Source organism: Piliocolobus tephrosceles, chromosome 2 (genome assembly GCF_002776525.5).
Source record: "Piliocolobus tephrosceles isolate RC106 chromosome 2, ASM277652v3, whole genome shotgun sequence".
Lineage (NCBI taxonomy): Eukaryota > Metazoa > Chordata > Mammalia > Primates > Cercopithecidae > Piliocolobus > Piliocolobus tephrosceles.
The window spans coordinates 154,212,241-154,230,008 of NC_045435.1; the positions used below are offsets into that span (position 1 = coordinate 154,212,241).

General features: G+C 40.1%; 1 protein-coding gene across 1 annotated transcript in view; it reads right to left on the reverse strand.

The window, feature by feature from the left end:
• The window catches only part of CPNE4 (copine 4), a 511,472-nt gene that overhangs the window by 160,431 nt on the left and 333,273 nt on the right, over positions 1 to 17,768 (reverse strand). The window contains exons 6-7 of the mRNA XM_023207426.2: positions 4,778 to 4,849; positions 1,720 to 1,794 (exon numbers count right to left, since the gene is read on the reverse strand). Of these exons, the coding sequence (XP_023063194.1) occupies positions 1,720 to 1,794; positions 4,778 to 4,849 (147 nt within the window). The remainder of the gene's footprint in view (positions 1 to 1,719; positions 1,795 to 4,777; positions 4,850 to 17,768) is intronic.

Sequence of the window (17,768 nt, forward strand, 5' to 3'; positions counted from 1 at the left end):
GCTCATCCACCAGCTGAGTACCACTGAGTGGCTTGCATCAACATCACAGACAGCAGAACTGCTCAATTGAACCCTGATTGAATTTCTGACCCTCAAAATAATTAGCTATAATGGAATAGTTCTTCATTTAGGTTGCTAGATTTGAGGTGGTTTACCATGCAGCCGTAGAAAACCAGAGCAGTAGTATTGTGTCTTTGGGTAAATCATCATACCTTGCTGAGCCCTCATTTCCTGAAGAGGTTGTCTGAAATGATCTTTATGGTATCATCTTACTCCTCCATTTTACAACTTTGCCCTGTTTCCATCTGAGACGACCATTTACCTTGAGTCCAAACTGGAGCAAAGGCCTCCGATTTGTTCTCTGAATTACTAAGGATCTGGACAAGATACAGTCACATTATGAAGGAACTGGGGTCTCCAGCACCGGGGCAATGAGGCTCAGCAGTGATCAGGGCCCTAGACAATCAGTACGGCCAATGGTGGGAATAGCAATTTAGGACCATTTTAACTGCTGCAGGTGGCTCTTTCAGTTCTATGAGCAAGTGTTCATTTGACTAAAGGGAAACTGCTCAAACATTTCAAACCCAACTGGTCCAACAAACCTCCAAACCCTCTTTTACTGTAACATAAATCAGATGACAAATTAGAGGTACTCAAGAGCCTACTAAATGTAGAGAAACCATTATAAGCCATTAAGCAAGTAACTTAAAACTGCTATACACTGACCCAATGGCTTATAATAGCACCAGGGAAGATACTACAAAGTTTTGTGAGTTCTTCTGAAATCTGGGGAGATGATGAAGGAGAAGGAGAATAACAGTTGTGAAAAGGTGAAGTTAAAAGCTTGCTCCCAACTGACATCAATGCACACTGCAGTTCCCAGCACCTAGTTCATGCTAATGTCAAAAATATAGCAGTCTGTGATGGTTTCACATAATCTACTCAAGACACTTTTAAAATCCAAATATAATTAGTTTATAAGGATAAAGTATTTCCTGATGTCCCCAGGTAGAATAAGTTGGCCTTACCAGGACACACTATTATATATCACTTATCACATTCTATTACGGATATAGTATTACTATACCATTTGTTTTTCAGATGTATGTTTCACTTCAGTGATGAATTCCAGGTTGCAGATGTGAGAGTGGAATGCCTATTTTTGATATATCTTTTTTTTCCACCACCTCACGCATAACAAGCACCCAACAAAGGTTAGGAAAATGAATGATGAATGAGTGAACAAATTAACAAATAAAAGAGTGAACGAGTGAATGCATAAATGGGCTGAGTATTAATACCCAATAAATAGGAATTATACAAATGAATAAATGTGATACCACATGAAAAGCTCTTAAACCTGTACTTGGCAAACATAGGTGCTTAATAAATGTCATTTTTCTTCCCTTTTGCATCTTCTCCTCTCCCTTAGAATGTCCCTAGAAATGGGGTTAAATCATATTTACCTGTGCACATCTCACCTGTGGCATTTGGAAAGTCTTAGTGTCATAGAATTGTCCTGTTTTAATTATAGTCCCTTCCCCTTCTCATAAATCGCTTCTTAATGTGGGGAAAACTTTACTTTGTAAACCTCTCTGAATTTTTGGATCTGTTTGATAATGTGGGTGGAAAGGGAAAAATAGCTGCAGGGAGAAATCTGATTAAACTGTGTGCTAGCTTTATTACTTCCTTCAATAAGGTTAATGCCAAACACTTTACCTTGTCATCCAATTTCCGTGCATTGAATGCAAGCTCAACGTAGTCGTCATTGCCAGATAATTCTTCAGCAATCACCTAAAGGAAAAAAGCACACATCAGCTGCAGTAGAGGGTGAACTCCTTAGCTCCAGAACCCATGAGCAAATTTAGTTCCTGTTTGGTTCAAAACTCACCAAAGACAAATGTTGGGCAAGGAGTTTTTCCACAACCCTAGTGACTATAGCACAGCAATTCTAGGCATTCAAGGGAACTCCCTCGAATAGACAATGGTGAATAACTAGACACCATTTATGCTGAGCATGAGAACATAGGAGGTGGGACCCAAGCTGGAGGAAGAAATAGAAGAGCAGTTTGGAAGAGCTTCTTTCTTTGAAGGTCACATGGCATTGGATAGTATTTCTATAACTAAGTACAATGTCTCCCTTTGGTAAATTATAGAGAAGGATAAACAGCAATATTTCTTTACTGTTTTGAGTGAGACCAACAAGAAATGCTAGAAATAACTAGTTTCCATGTCAAATTTTCCTAATTCCTATTTTTCAGAAGACCGTCCCTGGGTTTTCTGAGATGAAGATGTGTGTATATGTAAGGATCTAAGCCCTAACACCCAAGTACAGACCATTCCTGACAAAGATTCTTGCATAGGTGAAGAAATTGTTGTCCAAAAGGCTTTCTCACAACAGGTCATTTTCCAATACTTAATAGTTAGTGACTCTCAACAAAGCCTTGGAGCAGAAATCAGTGGAGTAAGTCAGGAGAAAAATAATGACAACAAAAGCAACAAAAATCTAGAAGCCAGTCAAGTTGCAGATAAACTAAAACCTTTATAAATAATGCTAGGATTTACCATGTATTCTGTGGCCACAGCACATGGATACACTTATCACATTGTTATGTCAAGATACTATTAATTCAATTTTACCTCTTTTCTATCTGGGCTCAACAATTCCATTATGAGTTGGGTCCATATGCTCTCGATAGGCACTGGCAATATTCCAAATATTTTGGAAAATTTAAGTTATTTACACTTAATCTTAAAGCTAAGATGGCTGTCTTAAGACAGATAGTCCCAAAAATGTATGAACACCTGAGAGTAGAGAATGTGAGTCCAGGTATATAGAAAAAATTCCAGAACTGGTTGATAACCCAAGAACTATCATATTTGTATTTTTTATTTGGTCCTCTTTTGTCCCTTACCACCTTAATGCCTCTTATACTTCATTTGATTACTGACCCTTAAGTATTTTGTGGTCACAGACACATTTGGAGAACTGAGGAAAGTTGTGATTTTCCCCAACTGCATAGATCTAGAAAATTTAATGTACCTTTTCAAGTGTTTTCTAGAAGCTACTAAAGCCAATGTTTTGATCTAAAGACCCAAAGTTGAGGAGTATTTAAATACTTAAAATTAAGAAAAAGATCAAACTTTTCTGGGATGTGTGGAGAAAGAAAATCTCAGGATATCTCAGAGAAAATATGGCAAGATGAGATTTTGTTCTTTTGAGAAAGAACCATAGCAAATTCATACCTGGATCTACTGGGTTTGTGGGCTTTGGGAGTGAACTCGTGGGTCCACGGCTTTTCAGAGCACCATCAGTGTCTTCAAAGAACACTTTGATTCATGATTGAAGATGGCAGTCAAGAAAAAGCTTTAACATGACAGTGTCATTTAAAATATTCAAGCAATAAACTCAGGTACGTTCTTGTGAGAATGGCCATGACTTTCACTGATAGCTCTTTTGAACTTTTTCCTGTGCTTAAAAAAAAAAAAATCAGGGCTGGGTGTGGTGGCTCATACCTGTAATTCCAGCACTTTGGGAAGCCAAGGCAGGTGGATCACAAGGTCAGGAGTTGGAGATCAGCCTGGCCAACATAGTGAAACCCCATGTCTACTAAAACTACAAAACTTAGCTGGGTGTGGTGGCAGGTGCCTGTAATCCCAGCTATTCGGGAGGCTGAGGCAGGAGAATCATTTGAACCCGGGAGGTGGAGCTTGTAGTGAGCCAAGATTGTGCCATTGCACTCCAGCCTGGGTGACAGGGCGAGACACCATCTCAAAAAAAAAAATAAAATAAAATAAAAATAAAAAATCGGTTTCTCTCTAGTTAAAAAGGAATATTCAAAAGAACTCAAGAGGTTTGCTTCCTGGCCATTTGCCTCTCTAGCAATTCAGAATTTCCTTGTAGTTTTTTCTACTTTGTTTCTTTTGCTTGTCTTTTTGGTTTGTTTGTTTGCTTGTGTTTTGCTCCATACATCCAAATGGTTGGACCACATTCTCTACCTTTTTCAAGGTCTCTAACAGACGATGCCAAAGTTTCTAATACCAGGCATTCCATTTGAAAATGTAAGCTCTTATTTAGAAATACTTCTCGCATTACCCAATAGAACATTCTGCAATATAGAAATGTTTTATAATCTACACTGTCCCATGTGGTAGCTGCTAACCACTTGTAACTATTGAGTACTAGATATGTGGCCAGTGTGAGTAAGGAACTGAATATTTACTTTAATTTTAAATAGTTTTATTAAAATTTAAATAACCACATGTGGCTAGTGGCTACTGAATCACACAGTAAACCTCCAAACTATTATATCAAAGAGGAGTGTTAAATGCTGAGCTCTTTGTTTCTTAGGCAACAAACCACACCTTGAAGAAAATGTTATCGAAGCAAAATTTGAATTCTCAAAAGAAATGAGAGACAAGGACAGCTTTGACAGCGTGAAAATGCTAAACAATTCCATAATCTCACTCTGCTCAACAACTACATCTTTCTCCTCCACTAAAACCTATCTTGCAAATGCAGAAGTGCTTACTAGAATTAAATAACCTTACTTTCAAATGCCTTTCCTTATTTATTTTTCCTAGAGTTAGAAGGATCAAAATTGCATTGTCAGAAAACAGAAAGAAAGAAAAATAAGGGAGTGATTTCAATAGTTCAGTAGTTGTGGCACCAACTCCCAATGTCAGAAAGTCTGCTTCCCAAGTGTCCGGTTTTGGCTGGCCACTCCGCCCAGGCTCTCCACTCGGGCAGACAGCTGCTTAGGGAGGGCTTGCTTACCGTGATAGACGATTTCCCTGCTGTGTTCCCATGCTTCAGCAAGGATTTCGATAGCTTTCTCTGGGAAACAATCTGCACAAACGGAAACAAAAGGTAGAGATACTAGTCATTTAACTGCAGATCTATTTAAAATTTTTTTTTTTTTTTTTTTTTTTTTTTTTTTTTTACAAAACTCTGCATTCGCATTCATGTCAATTTATATTTCAAGGTTTGTCAGTGAGCCTCTCCTAATATAGGTTATTCCCTTTTCTCTTTCTTCTTATGGTGTGTGATATGAGAGAGTTAGTGAGTGAAGAATAATTACAGATAATGCAGTCAATTGGGAGGTGGCTTAATTGTTGATGAAGGATTTATATTAAAATTAGACAACTTTGAACATGTATGTTGAGACAAAGCAGGTGAAGTTTCAAAATGATCTCAAATATATCATTAAGCCTCCAGGCAAAGTGGGAGATGGGGTGCAGGCAGGGAAAGGAACTAAAGGGCTAAGTATAACCTCTAGAGTTCTAGTTTTAATATATTCATTAGGAAGCCATAAAGTAAGTCATCAGAAAACTGATGCTCAGACAAGCCAATAGGAGTAATTGGGGTTCTCTTCATGATTCAATGCCAATGCACCTGTGCAATGACAACTAAAATCATCGTCATATTGAAAGCTATTCCTAGCAGAACTTGCCCCATTCTGTCTTTCCTCTTTCTTCCTTTTTTGAAAGAGAAGTTTGACAAGGCATGATTGGTTGGCAACCCATGATTCTCAAAGAAGAAAAGGGTTAAAAGAACCAAGTTAAAGCTACACTTATGCTTACAGGGAACAACATCATCCATTGTGGCTGGAAGCTTCTATTTAACATGGTCCACAATGATCCTAGCTTTGTAATATTCATGGTATTTTGTAATATTCTCTCCTCAAGTGTGGGATGGACTCAGTGGACTTGCTTCTAAAATATAGAATAATACAAAAGTGATGGGATATCGCTTCTGAGAATAGGTTACAAAATGACTGTGACTTCTTATCTCTTATCACTATCTTATATCTTATATGAGATGATATCTTATATCTTACCACTATCTCTCATTCTTTTTCTCTCTCAGAGCCTTTACTCTGGAGGAAGCTAGCTGACAGATTGTGAGTAGTCCTATAGGCAGACCCATGTAGCAAGAAACTGAAGTTTCTGGCTAGGAGCCAGGAGCATAAACCTGCAAGAAGATTCTCCTCTAAATTGAGCCTTGAGATAACTGCACCTTGATTGCAGCTTCATGAGAGACCCTTGCATTTGGCACTAGTAGAGACTTGGTGTTTTCATTGCTGTAACACAGAGACAAAAATATATGAAGAGGACCCAGAAAAGCTGTACCCTGATCCCTGACATACAGCAACTGAGATAACAAATGTTTGGTTTTTTAAGCTCTCAAGTTTTGAAGTAATTTTTTATTAGCATAGCAATGATACTGTACATATATTATTCACAGAAAGTCAGGAAAGGAGATCACCATGAAAGGCCAGGAGGTAAACTCATTCTTTGAAATCTTCATATATTTTTGTCTCTGTGTTACAGCAATGAAAATACCAAGTCTCCACTAGTGCCAAATGCAAGAAGTCCAGAGAACTTCCCTAGGACAAGCAGATTTAAGGATCTTGCTGTTCAGTCTGCTATAATCTGAAGAGAAAATATTTCTGTAAAAATGTCACCTGGTGATGACGATGATCATGATCATGATTGTGATGATGATGACAATGATAGCAATGTAGCAATGGAAACTCCAACTTAAGGAGTACATATTGTACTGCAGATGCTTTATTTATTCTACAAATATTTATTTGGCTCCCACTGTATGCTAGACTTGGTGGTAGGCACGAACAATAGGCTGGTAAGTAAAATCGGATGCAATGTCTAACCTCATGGAGTTTAGTTTCTCCGCAGGTTTTTTTCCAGCAAGGGAAGTGGGGAGACACATGAGTAAATGACAAAACAAGGGTCATCTGTAAGCAGTAGCCAGGTCAACATCTGACTAAAGAAAGGCAACATATCCCATTTCCCAAACAAATCTGGTCTCAGAAATACTAATGTCCATTGTCATTGTGTTTCATCCACGTTGGTCACCTACTCCCCTGACGTCAGGAGACCCCAACAACCATCTCGGCACTATAATGGCCCACTCATTGCATTAGCAGGTATGGGTAGACCATTTTTTACAGACAGTATCTTACAAGATTCACATTATCTTTATTCAAGGAAGAGTAAAGGAAACTTATCCCAAGAGAACCTGGATGGCCATAGTTCTCTCTCTCCTCACTCTTAACTTATCTAGAAATACCAATGTTTCCATTTGCAGGGAATGAAGAAAATGCTACTATATGCCAGCTTTTGCCTTTTGCAAATGCTAGGAAGATAAGCAATTTCCCAGGAAATATCCCTTCTTAGGAAATGGGCATTTGGGTATAACAAGTGGTTAACTGAAAAAGAAAAAAAAAGAAAAAGAACTTGTTTTACAGCCTCGAGGTTTCTGTCTCAGCTCCAAGGAATGAGTAATAATCAGGGTTTCAAATTTTTCATTGGAATAATGATGGTCAAGCAATGAGTTTCCATTGATGTTGCCATTCTCAGGACAGTTGGGCAAAAATAGCAGGGAAGCCCAGCTGCAGCAGTGATCTGTAGAGGAAAAGCCTATTTGTTGCAAATCCCACTTTTCATGTATACTTTGTTGCAGCTGTAGCAACTGCACCCAGCTCAAAAATTCTTTAGGTCTTGACAGAAGATGAGAAAGTCAGAGTCACAAGGACTCTCACCCTGGCTTCAGCTGACATTTGAGGCCAACAAATAGCAAATTGTGCCTGACATCAAGGTTAAAAGGGATGCAACTGTCAAAAGTTCCTTAATTTGATTCTTTACACCCTATGATGGGGTCACAGCTGCAAACCTTGGTATTCAACAAAGGATGAAGTGTAGAGGGAGGAAATAGAAGTTGAAATACTCTTTTTAGCAAGGTTGGACCAGAGAGACCTTAGTACCATTAGGCTTCTTATCTGCATCCACACATGGATCTGGGGAGAAGTGCTTCTTCTTTAGTAGAGTGGACAATGGCTTCTAACAGCATGGGTCTTCAATTTTAGAAAAATGCACAGTTTCATTAAGTGAATGGGAACAAAGCAAGGAGAATAAAAAACTGGTCAGTATTTCAACAAGTTTATATTCAGCTGAACTTTATTCCAAAGTCTTTCAAAACAGTCATTTTGGGAACTAGATGGTCATTTTTCATGAGGCTGCTTTTATTGAAAATATTTTCAGAATTATTTTTTGATATTCTTTAAAATAGTTACAATGACAAATATTTATTGAATACTTTCTAGGTAGCAGTTACTGTTCGTAGGCTACAATGGTGAATAGAAACAGATTAAAAACATCTTACAATGTAGTGAAATCTCTACTAGCCTTAATTTGATAGCCCCAAAACATGCATTACATAACTTTTATTCCTTAAAAGGTAAATACATATTATATGAAAAAGCGTTTGTGTAAATAAGTTTGGAAATTATAGGATTATACAAAGTTGAACATTTCAACTACAGGACTTCAGCAGAGCTTTAGTTGTGAATCCCATGAAACAAGCATTCTTACACTTGTTTGGCCCTAGAATTCTTTGGTACAGGAGTCTCTCTAGTGTTTTGCAAACTACTAGTACAATTACTAGGACCAATCACTACAGAGAACTAAGGTTTCCTGGTCTCTCACTGTATAGCAGGCAAGGTAAACCTGCCCAGAACTGCCCAGGCCTCCCTCTTGCAGAGCTTGTAGGACTTCCAACAGCCAATTCAGGCATCTCTTTGCCTGAAAGTTTCCTCTGGTATCCATGGCTACTATCCACAAGCACAGCAAGATGGAAGTGGGGAGGTAGGCATCCCTTGGGAGCAGATCTCAACCAGCGACTGATGGTTCATTGGTACATAAATATCTCGGCTCTTTTCCCTCAGTAGTGAGGGCTGACACTGGGTGCTTGTTCAACATGGGTGCCTGACTTGTCCCAGTGAAATGAAGCTCCAGTTTCTCCCAGTGGTGATTTGTTAGCTAATGCACCCTTTATTTTATTGGCTGTTTTCTCTTTGCTATCTCATTTCTTTTTCTCTCCTGCTATTTCCTTCACCTCACAAATAATCTACTTAGCCTCCAATGCTTGACTATGTCTGGAGGAACACAACCAAGACACTTCTTCTGTGACAGATGATATGTGCAACACTTAATGCTAATTAGATGAATTCATTTCTTGTCATTTAATGATCAAACTCTTTCTTGTCTAAGCAATTGGGATGAAGGAATCAAGTCTTAGAGAAATCAAGGAGTTCATCTAAGGTCAGTTAGTGTTATGGATGAAATTGTGTATCCCATATTGAAGCTGTAACCCCCAGAGTCACTGTATTTGGAGATAAAACCTTTAAGGAGATAATTAAGGTCAAATGAGGTCATAAGGATAGGGCCCCAATCTGATAGGACTGGTGTCCTTATAAGAAGAGACACCGGATCATGTGCATACACGAACTCACACACATTCTCTCCCTCCCTCCCTCCCCTCCTCCCTTCCCACCCACTTTCCCCTTCTTCCTCCACTCTTCCTCCTCACTTTCTCTTCTCTCCCTTCAATCAAAAATTTTTATTCATTTTTCAAGCTCTACATGAGAAGTTTGGAATCATTGCTGTGGTAGGAGGCAAGCGAAGTCACTTGTGGAACCAAGAAGGACTTTATCCTTGCTACTCGTATTGTGTACCACTCGCCCATCCCATCCCCTCCAACAGCAGCAGCAAGGCTGGGGAGCTTGTTAGAAATGCAGAATCTCAGCCCCACCCCAGACCCACTGAATCCAAATCTGCATTTTAAGGAGACCCTCAGGTGCTCTGCAGGCACATTGATGTTGAGAAGCACTGAGCTAGAAAGGGAGAATTGCATGTAGAAAAACAGTTTGAATATAAAATGCTCAGATTTTTAAACATCTTTGGAAGGGCTTTTAAATTAATCTGTCCTGCTGATTTGGACTTCCATTAACAGGTAAAAGTTGTAGAAACTGAGGAAGGCACAATGCTGATGCTTTCTTGGTCACTCTGGGGAAAGAAAGGGTGATGTGCATGTGTGTCTACACTTTATGCAAATTCAGTACAGTCCTCAGCTCCCCAGTGGAGACCTACAAAAGCACCACCCTAGGCAGGCTGAGTCAGAATAACAAGAGCAATAGGTATTCTATTAGTTTGGGCTTCCCATCTTAAGCTTTCTATTTCACAGCGTTCTAATTACTTCAAGTGTAATTACAGGTTTTTACCCTGTCTCTGACTTCATTAGCAAGGGAAGGAATGGAGGGAGGGTTTCAGAGAGAGATTTAAGGACTGCTTGTGTATTAATTATACACCTTTGCTTCATCTCTTGGGTAATGCCTTGTCATCATTACAAATGACCCAGCTCAGTTATTAGTCAGAGGCCATCTGCCCCTCACTTCGCCCCCACCTCCACTTCTCATCTCCCTCCCCCAGCCACACCAGGTGGCAGCCAGGAGAAAGAGAAAAGGACCCACATCCCCTAGAACCTAATGTCCCGGCCAGAGCATTTTGTCGGGTCAAGGGCACGTGGTATCTTTTCAATCACTGCCTTTGGTGGGTTGTAAGTTGTCTTCAGTGAGGCTTGACACCTGAATGTTAGCAGTTCACAGGACAGAAGAAGCATGAAGGAATTCTTTGATCATTTTTAAGTGAAAGAAGCAAACTCCCATTTTGAGATACTATAGTTAGGCTAAGCATTTTTGTTATTACTTGTTCACAGGGAAAAAGACCACAGGCTCAAAAATAACTAATGTTACACAGCTATTAAAGGGTCATAATAAACACTACTTTGAAATCACCGATTATGTGACAGCTACTGCTGTAAAGTGCCTTATGTATATTGATTCACTTAATTCTCTTGACAGCTCTGCAAGGTATTATAAGCTTACATATGGATGAGAAAATTGAGGTATACAGAATTGTAAACCAAAAAATGAAATTCTAAGCCCCCCTGACCATCTGAATGGATTCCTCCTCTTGGTCAAGGGTATTCCAAACTTAACCTGAGAAACTAGTTTAGGAAGGGGGAGTCAGACATGCCTCATTATACCCTCCTCCCTGTTGGAATTCAGGCCCAGCTGACCAGCGTTAACATCAACACAGACTTTAAGACTCTTTAAGTCTGATAAGAAACGTGTGTCATCTTTTCTTTGAAGCCTGCTACCTGGACGCTTCATCTGCATGATAAAACCTTGGCCTCACCAACCCCGTATCTTAATCCAGGCATTCTTTTCTATTTATTCCAAGTCTTTAGACAATAACTGTTTCAACCCATTGCCAACCAGAAAGTTTTTGAATCTATCTATGACCTGAATGCCCCCTACCCCACTTCCAGTTGCCTCGTCTTTCCAGACGGAACCGATAAGATAAGATGTATATCTTACATGTATTGATTAATGTCTTATGTCTCCCTAAAATGTTGTAGCCTGACCACCTTGGGCTCATGTTCTCAGGTTTTCCTGAAGGATGTGTCATGGGCCATTGGTCACTCATGTTTGGCTCAGAATAAATCCCTTCAAATATTTTATAGAGTTTGACTCTTTTCATTGACCAAATATATTCATTTGCTAGGGCCTCCATAACAAATGACCATAAACTTTGGGGTTTAAAGTAACAGAAATGTGCTCATGGCTCTGGAGGGAAAAAGTTTGAAATCAAGGTACTAGCAGAGCCACACTCTCTCCAGAGGCTTTAGGGGAGATTCTGCTTCTTGTCTCTTCTAGCGTCTGGTGGCTGCTGCAGCTCCTCAGCTTGTGGCTGCCTCACTCTACCTCCTTCTTCATGTGGCCCTTTTCTCTGCTGTCTCTCCTCTGTGTCACTAGAATTGGGGCCCACCTGGTTAATCCAGGATGACCTTCTCATCTTGAGATCCTTTACTTAATTAGATCTGCAAAGGCTCTTTCAAATAAATTCACATGCACAGGATTTAGGACTCAGGGCATGGACATATCTTTTTGGGGGCCACTGTTTAGCCCACTACAAAGAGAGTAAGTAACTTGCTAAAGGTTCCATAGCCAGTAATTAGCAGAGCTGGGGTTTGAATCCAGACAGTCCAGTTCCAGAGTTCATTCCCTTAACTGCTAAACTCTCCTGTCTCTGATAAATGACAGAGGCAGTACTTGATCAGGCCCTGAGCTAAACCCTATGAGACACACAAAGTGATTCACGCTCACTCTTTATCCTCAAGGAGCTTACCATTGAGGAGAGTTCCCTCTTACTCAAACCACTACAAGGGCCACTGAACCAGCCCCCCAGCTTCACTCTTGCTATAGAATGGTAGAGCAAGCATCACACATAAGGCTCCAAATACTCTCCCTGGTATGGAATCTTGGGCAGATTAACCTGAGCCTCAGTTTCCTCATCTGTGAAATGGTAATATTTTCTACTCCATGGGTTTATTGTATATCTAATGAGCATTAACAAGATCCCAGTATCAGGCATATATAAATGTTTTTGGAAATGCTATCTTCCTCTTCTTTTCTCTCCCATTCAATAAATCCCCACATAGAGATAATTATAGTCACCTATTGGCTTGGACTGGGGTCCTGGTCACGGAGGGGTGAAAAGGGGTAGATAGTAGAGATATTTGAGACACTGAATTGATGGGCCTTCATGACTGACTGATGGGCTGTGGGGTAGAGAATGAGTGAGAGGCATGAAGGAAAGACCCTAGGCTCTGGACCTCTGACTTCTGGGAGTAAGAAGGAGCTACTGAGTGAGCAGGACACATTAGAGGAAGGGGAAGACGGCAAGGGGTGTGGAGAGGGCAGGAGGAGATAAAGAGCTTGGTTTTGGGCTGCTGAGTTTGAGATGTCTGTGAGTCATACAAGTGGAATTAATATCTAGAGAATGCTGACTACATGAGTCTGGGCTCAAACAAGAGTCCTGAGTTGAGAGTCTCCAAGTATAGATGATAACTGGAAGGGCAGGAGCTGATGGAGGAATATATAAAGAAATAAAAGGGCGTGAGAGTGAGGCAGTCTTCCAAGCTGAGAACCACAGTGATGTCTCCTGTCTTCAGTGTGCCCTCAGCCTCTGAATAAACCCTCTGAGGGGACCAGCCCCCAAGGCCAAGGGGGAGCTGAGGGATGACACACTCTCCTCTCTGTCTTCTTTGCTCAGGCTGGGGCCAGAGAAGGCTCTGTGGGGGGACATTCAACTAGGACAGAGGCTGTATCCTTGTTTTTGTGGTGACAGAAGCTTCAAAAGGAAGGAAGCAAAAAGTTGGAGGTATTACTGAGAATGCAGGAGAAAAGGCACTTTTGTGCACTGAAAGGGGTAGTGTAAGTAATGCTACACTTTTTCTTTGGGGATATTTGGCAGTTTATAGCAAGGACCTTAAAATGAATGCTCAAATATTGCACTGTTACTAATTCGTTCTAAAAAAATCGGTGTCTGAGGGCATAAAGATTTATACACACACACACACACACACATATAACACAATACTCATAAAAATGTTGTAATTCTAAAAAACTGGAAACAGCCTTAATGTCCATGGTAAAGGGACACATTACATGAATTCTGATATCAGGATGTTTAGTAGTTATCTCTTAATGGTAGGCTTTTTATTAGTTATCTCTCAATGGTGGTGATTTTATTTTTTCTATTTCTAAATAGTTTTTGCAATGAGCCTGTATTATCTTTGCATACAGAAAAACAATAAAGCCATTTCCTACAAATAATGCAATAGAGGGATGGAAAATTCTTGCTTGGCTTAAACTGATGTCATGTGGGAGAATTTCTTGGGTGTCTGCAGGAAGAGCCTGGGATGCTGGTCCCACAGCCTCTAACAAAGCTGAAGGAGAGTCATAGGAGCAAGAGACTCCAGCAGTTATTAGAGTGCAGTATCTGGTGAACCTGGGGACCCAACCATTTAAACGCCCTATCCCTGTGGACTCATTGGTGATGCAGGCTTTGCAGATGTTGTTTCTCAGCAATCAGCCATTCTCTAAACCTTGTGTTAAAAGTGCTGGCAAGGAGGTTGTTGCAGACTGACCAAGGCATGGAACTATTTAGTAGCTGAGGTGGGGATATTATTTCAAAGCCAGAAGGCTGAGTTTAACTTATGCCTCCCTCATTAGAAAACCGGGTGCTCCTAAGCAAGTTACTTCAAGGTTCAAATGCTTAGCAGCAAAATGAGGAAATAATGACACTTACCCTCAGGGGGTTTGTGAGGATTAAATGAGATAATTGGTACAAAGCTTTCAGCATAGGGTCTGGCAGAATATAAGAAGTCTTGCTCTTTCCTCTGCCTGGAACACTTTTCTAGATGTCTTTGCAAGATTCATGCCCACACTTTTACACTTTATTCTGGACTCTGCTCAGAAAGGGCTTCCCTGACATTCCTACCTAAATTAGCACCCACTCCCTTCCCACCACCCTCTATTTCTTATCCTATGTGTGCTTTCTTTCATGAGATCATTATTATCTGTTACTGAATCATGTAGGAATAGGTAAGCTCCATGAGGCAGGGCTTTGCCCCCTTTGTTCACCGCTGAATCTGCAGTGCCTAGAAGAGTGCGTGGCACATAGTAAGTGCCAATAAGTGGATGAAAGAATCCATACATATTTATTTGAATAAGTGAATACATGTATATTAGCTTTTTATTATTATTAATAGCATTAGATAGATGCATTATACATTGAATAAATGAATACATGTCAGTTATTTTCAGATTATTGTTACCATTAACTACCATATGAACAATAGATTCATGTCAAGGGAAAGATGGGGTCTAAGAGTATTGTGGTCCAAGAGTATTTCGGTGGAGTGTCCATTTGCAGATAGATGTTACAGGTCTGCCTGAGCTGGGAAAAATAGACTTTTTAGATATAGGAGTCAATTTATCAACTTGTGGGGAAGGACATTTTATCCTTACTCTGTGGGCAGTTTTACAGTGGCCGCATTTGGGAAGAATCGCTACTCTACCTTTTCAAATTTACACCGGCTTGTAGAAATGAAAAGTGGTTTAGTAGGCAAGGTGGTATAATGAGAAGGCAGGTATTGAAATCAGAACAACTTAGGTTTGAAAATTTGCTCTGCAGCTTACTGTCAGTGTACTCTTTGGTGAATTAGTTGAGCTCCCAGAGCCTAATTCACAATTTATCAAGCGGGGTTGACTGGCCTCACATAACATAATACCTGAGATATAACAAGAACCTCTGAAAATCAGTTTCTTCCCTTCAACTGACAACCAAGCAGGAAGTCAGTGGGAAGACCTGGGGCATTCATAAAGTGATAAGAATCTTTTTCTCATTAAGTTTATAAAAGAAAAGCTCAGAAGTAATGTAGCTTAAAGGTAAGGGAAAAGTAGTTTAGTACTCTGACTGAATCCAAATGTCAGGTGTTAAGCCCTTCCTTTGCCACTTAAGGAGACATGTAATCTTGGCCTAGTGATGATAATAATGATGATGATAGTGTTGATAGCACCAAGCTCATGATTGCCTGGCATGTGATCAGCTCTTAGTAAATACTAGCTATGCAAATGATTTATTATCATCAAGTGGTCATAAAATATATTATCCAAACTGGGACACTTTTGAAAGTGAGAGGGGACAGTGTTAATAATTAAGCTATGATAGTAAGTGTAAACTGGAGAGGCAGGGGCAAACTGAGTTGTAAGTTACCCTATCATTCTCACAATACCTGATATGTAAAAGTGAATTCCTCCTTAAAGAGTATTTAAGCATTGTCCAGGAGCACCAGAGAGCAGTACAGAGATGCCTGCCCTGGCTGGCTAAACTCAGCACTGCTTTTGTCTTCTCAATTTTGAGCTTTTCTGATTCAGTCTTGCTGACTGGTACCCTGTCAGCACATTTACTGTAATACCAGTTTTCCTGGTTTGAATCTCAGTGGGGAGAGAGAAGTTTGGGGGATATGTGCTTCTTTGTTTCTGATAACTGGCTTGAAAATGTGTGCTGGCCTGAGCCTCCTGATGAGCAGATGCCAAGGAAGAGTGAGGGAAGCACGAGTACTCAGCCCACCCCGGCCTTATCTGGAGATGAGGCCCAGGAGCATGCACCCTTGCTGACCTGTGCTCACATGGGAAGGACTCTCAATGGCTCATGTTCCATGCAAAACAAAGCTAATTAATTCATACCCTGCCTCATTTTATCCTTGAATCTGAAACCAAGACTCATGGGAATGCTTTTGTAAACCAAGCAGTTATTGTTTTCCTCCCCCTCAACTTTATTAGGTTAATTTAAAGTAAAACTATTCTCTTTCCCAAATAAAGCTTGAAATGAAGAGTCTAGACTTTAGAGGAATCTCAGAGCCTCATTTTCAGTTCCAGAGATGTTCCTTAACTTATTTGTTGTTCATGCCCCATGCCCTCCTGGGTGTCTTCTGTAATCAAAAATAGTATTTCAAAAGATCAGAATCAAATTAGCCCAGCCAACTCTCCTCCCTGTGGACAAAGGGGTAGGGACTAACATCTGCAAATTGATCTCTCAAAAACCTCACAGAAAGCGCAGCTTCAGCACGTACCTCCCCAAAAAGGATTTCCCATAAATTTCCCAAGTTAGAAATCTTCACAAGTTTTAAAGTTCTTCCACATTTGTTTAAAAATCTACACAATGTTTATGTGTCTTCCTACTCCACCTGAGTGTCAGTTCTTTGAAGTCAGCATGCAGGTCTTATTATGGTGTTTCTGCCTAACATTTATTGTAATATTTTTCTGCTCATAGATGTGATATAGTTTCCTTTTAGAAATACAAAAGCACAGATGTAATTTCCTATATCATCTATAATCCCACAACCTAGATGTCATCACTGTTAACATTTAAAAATACATCCTCCCAGTCCCTTGGCCTGTGAAGAAATGGTCACTTTAACAGTTAGCACCATATTTTTAATCCGCTGTTGGGACAGGTTAGCTTTTTAATGGCTACAGTTGATATTCAGAAACATTTATGATAATAACTAAATTTCATGAGCAGTCTAAACCAACAAATATACCAGATATCTTCACAACTTCTAAAATAATTGTAGTAAACGTTATAAATAGTTCAAGAAATCTAGTTTTTAGTAAATAAAAGTAATTGGAAGAGAGTTGGTTTGGGGGTTAATGTATTATTTAGTGAATTGGCTTTTTGGTTATTGGACTTCAACAAACTGGCCATTTGTCATACTATGAATTCAGTTTATGGTGTTGGACTATTTCACGCTTTAGGGCTGGGACAAGGACACACATTTTTATTTAAAGCAGCCAGGATACTGATAACTGAGAAGGTGCAGCATGGCACCATTTGTAGGGGAAACACAAGGGCTGAATGATGGGAAGAGTATGGGCAAATGCCATGGAGATAGTGATCTAAATTAGATTTACAGTCAGTACTTCTGAGGTGGTGGAAATGGGATTGGAATGAAAGCTAGTTGGAAACAACAAAAGTGGCAGCTGTGGGAGAGGTCCTGGGAAACTGCCTTATGCCACCTGCCAATCCAGGTGGCATAAGTTGCTCCCTGGATGAGTAGGTAGGCCCAGGGCACACTGATAGGGTGGTCTGCGGTCTGGGTGCCCTGCACCAGCCTGGCTTAAAGGATTAGGATTAGGACAAGCACCTGTAGCTGCTTTTTAGCATTGATACACTAGTCCTTGCAAATTGTCATACAGCTCCAAAGCTCTTGCCCTCCTTCTCTGCACCAATATTGAGCTTGTAGAAGTATCATACTAATGAATGTGAGTGTATATGGAAAAGGGCCTGTGTTAACTGTCACTAAATATGTCTTTTTAAAACTGTCTTTGAAATTGTTTTCCTGGGGGCTACCAGGTAGGTAGAATGACACCATCTACGACTGAATGACATCTATGACTTTGCAGGAGGTAAATACTTCATGCTGAGAGGAGATGAGATGAGATGAGATGAGATGAGATGAGATGAGATGAGATGAGATGAGATGAGATGAGATG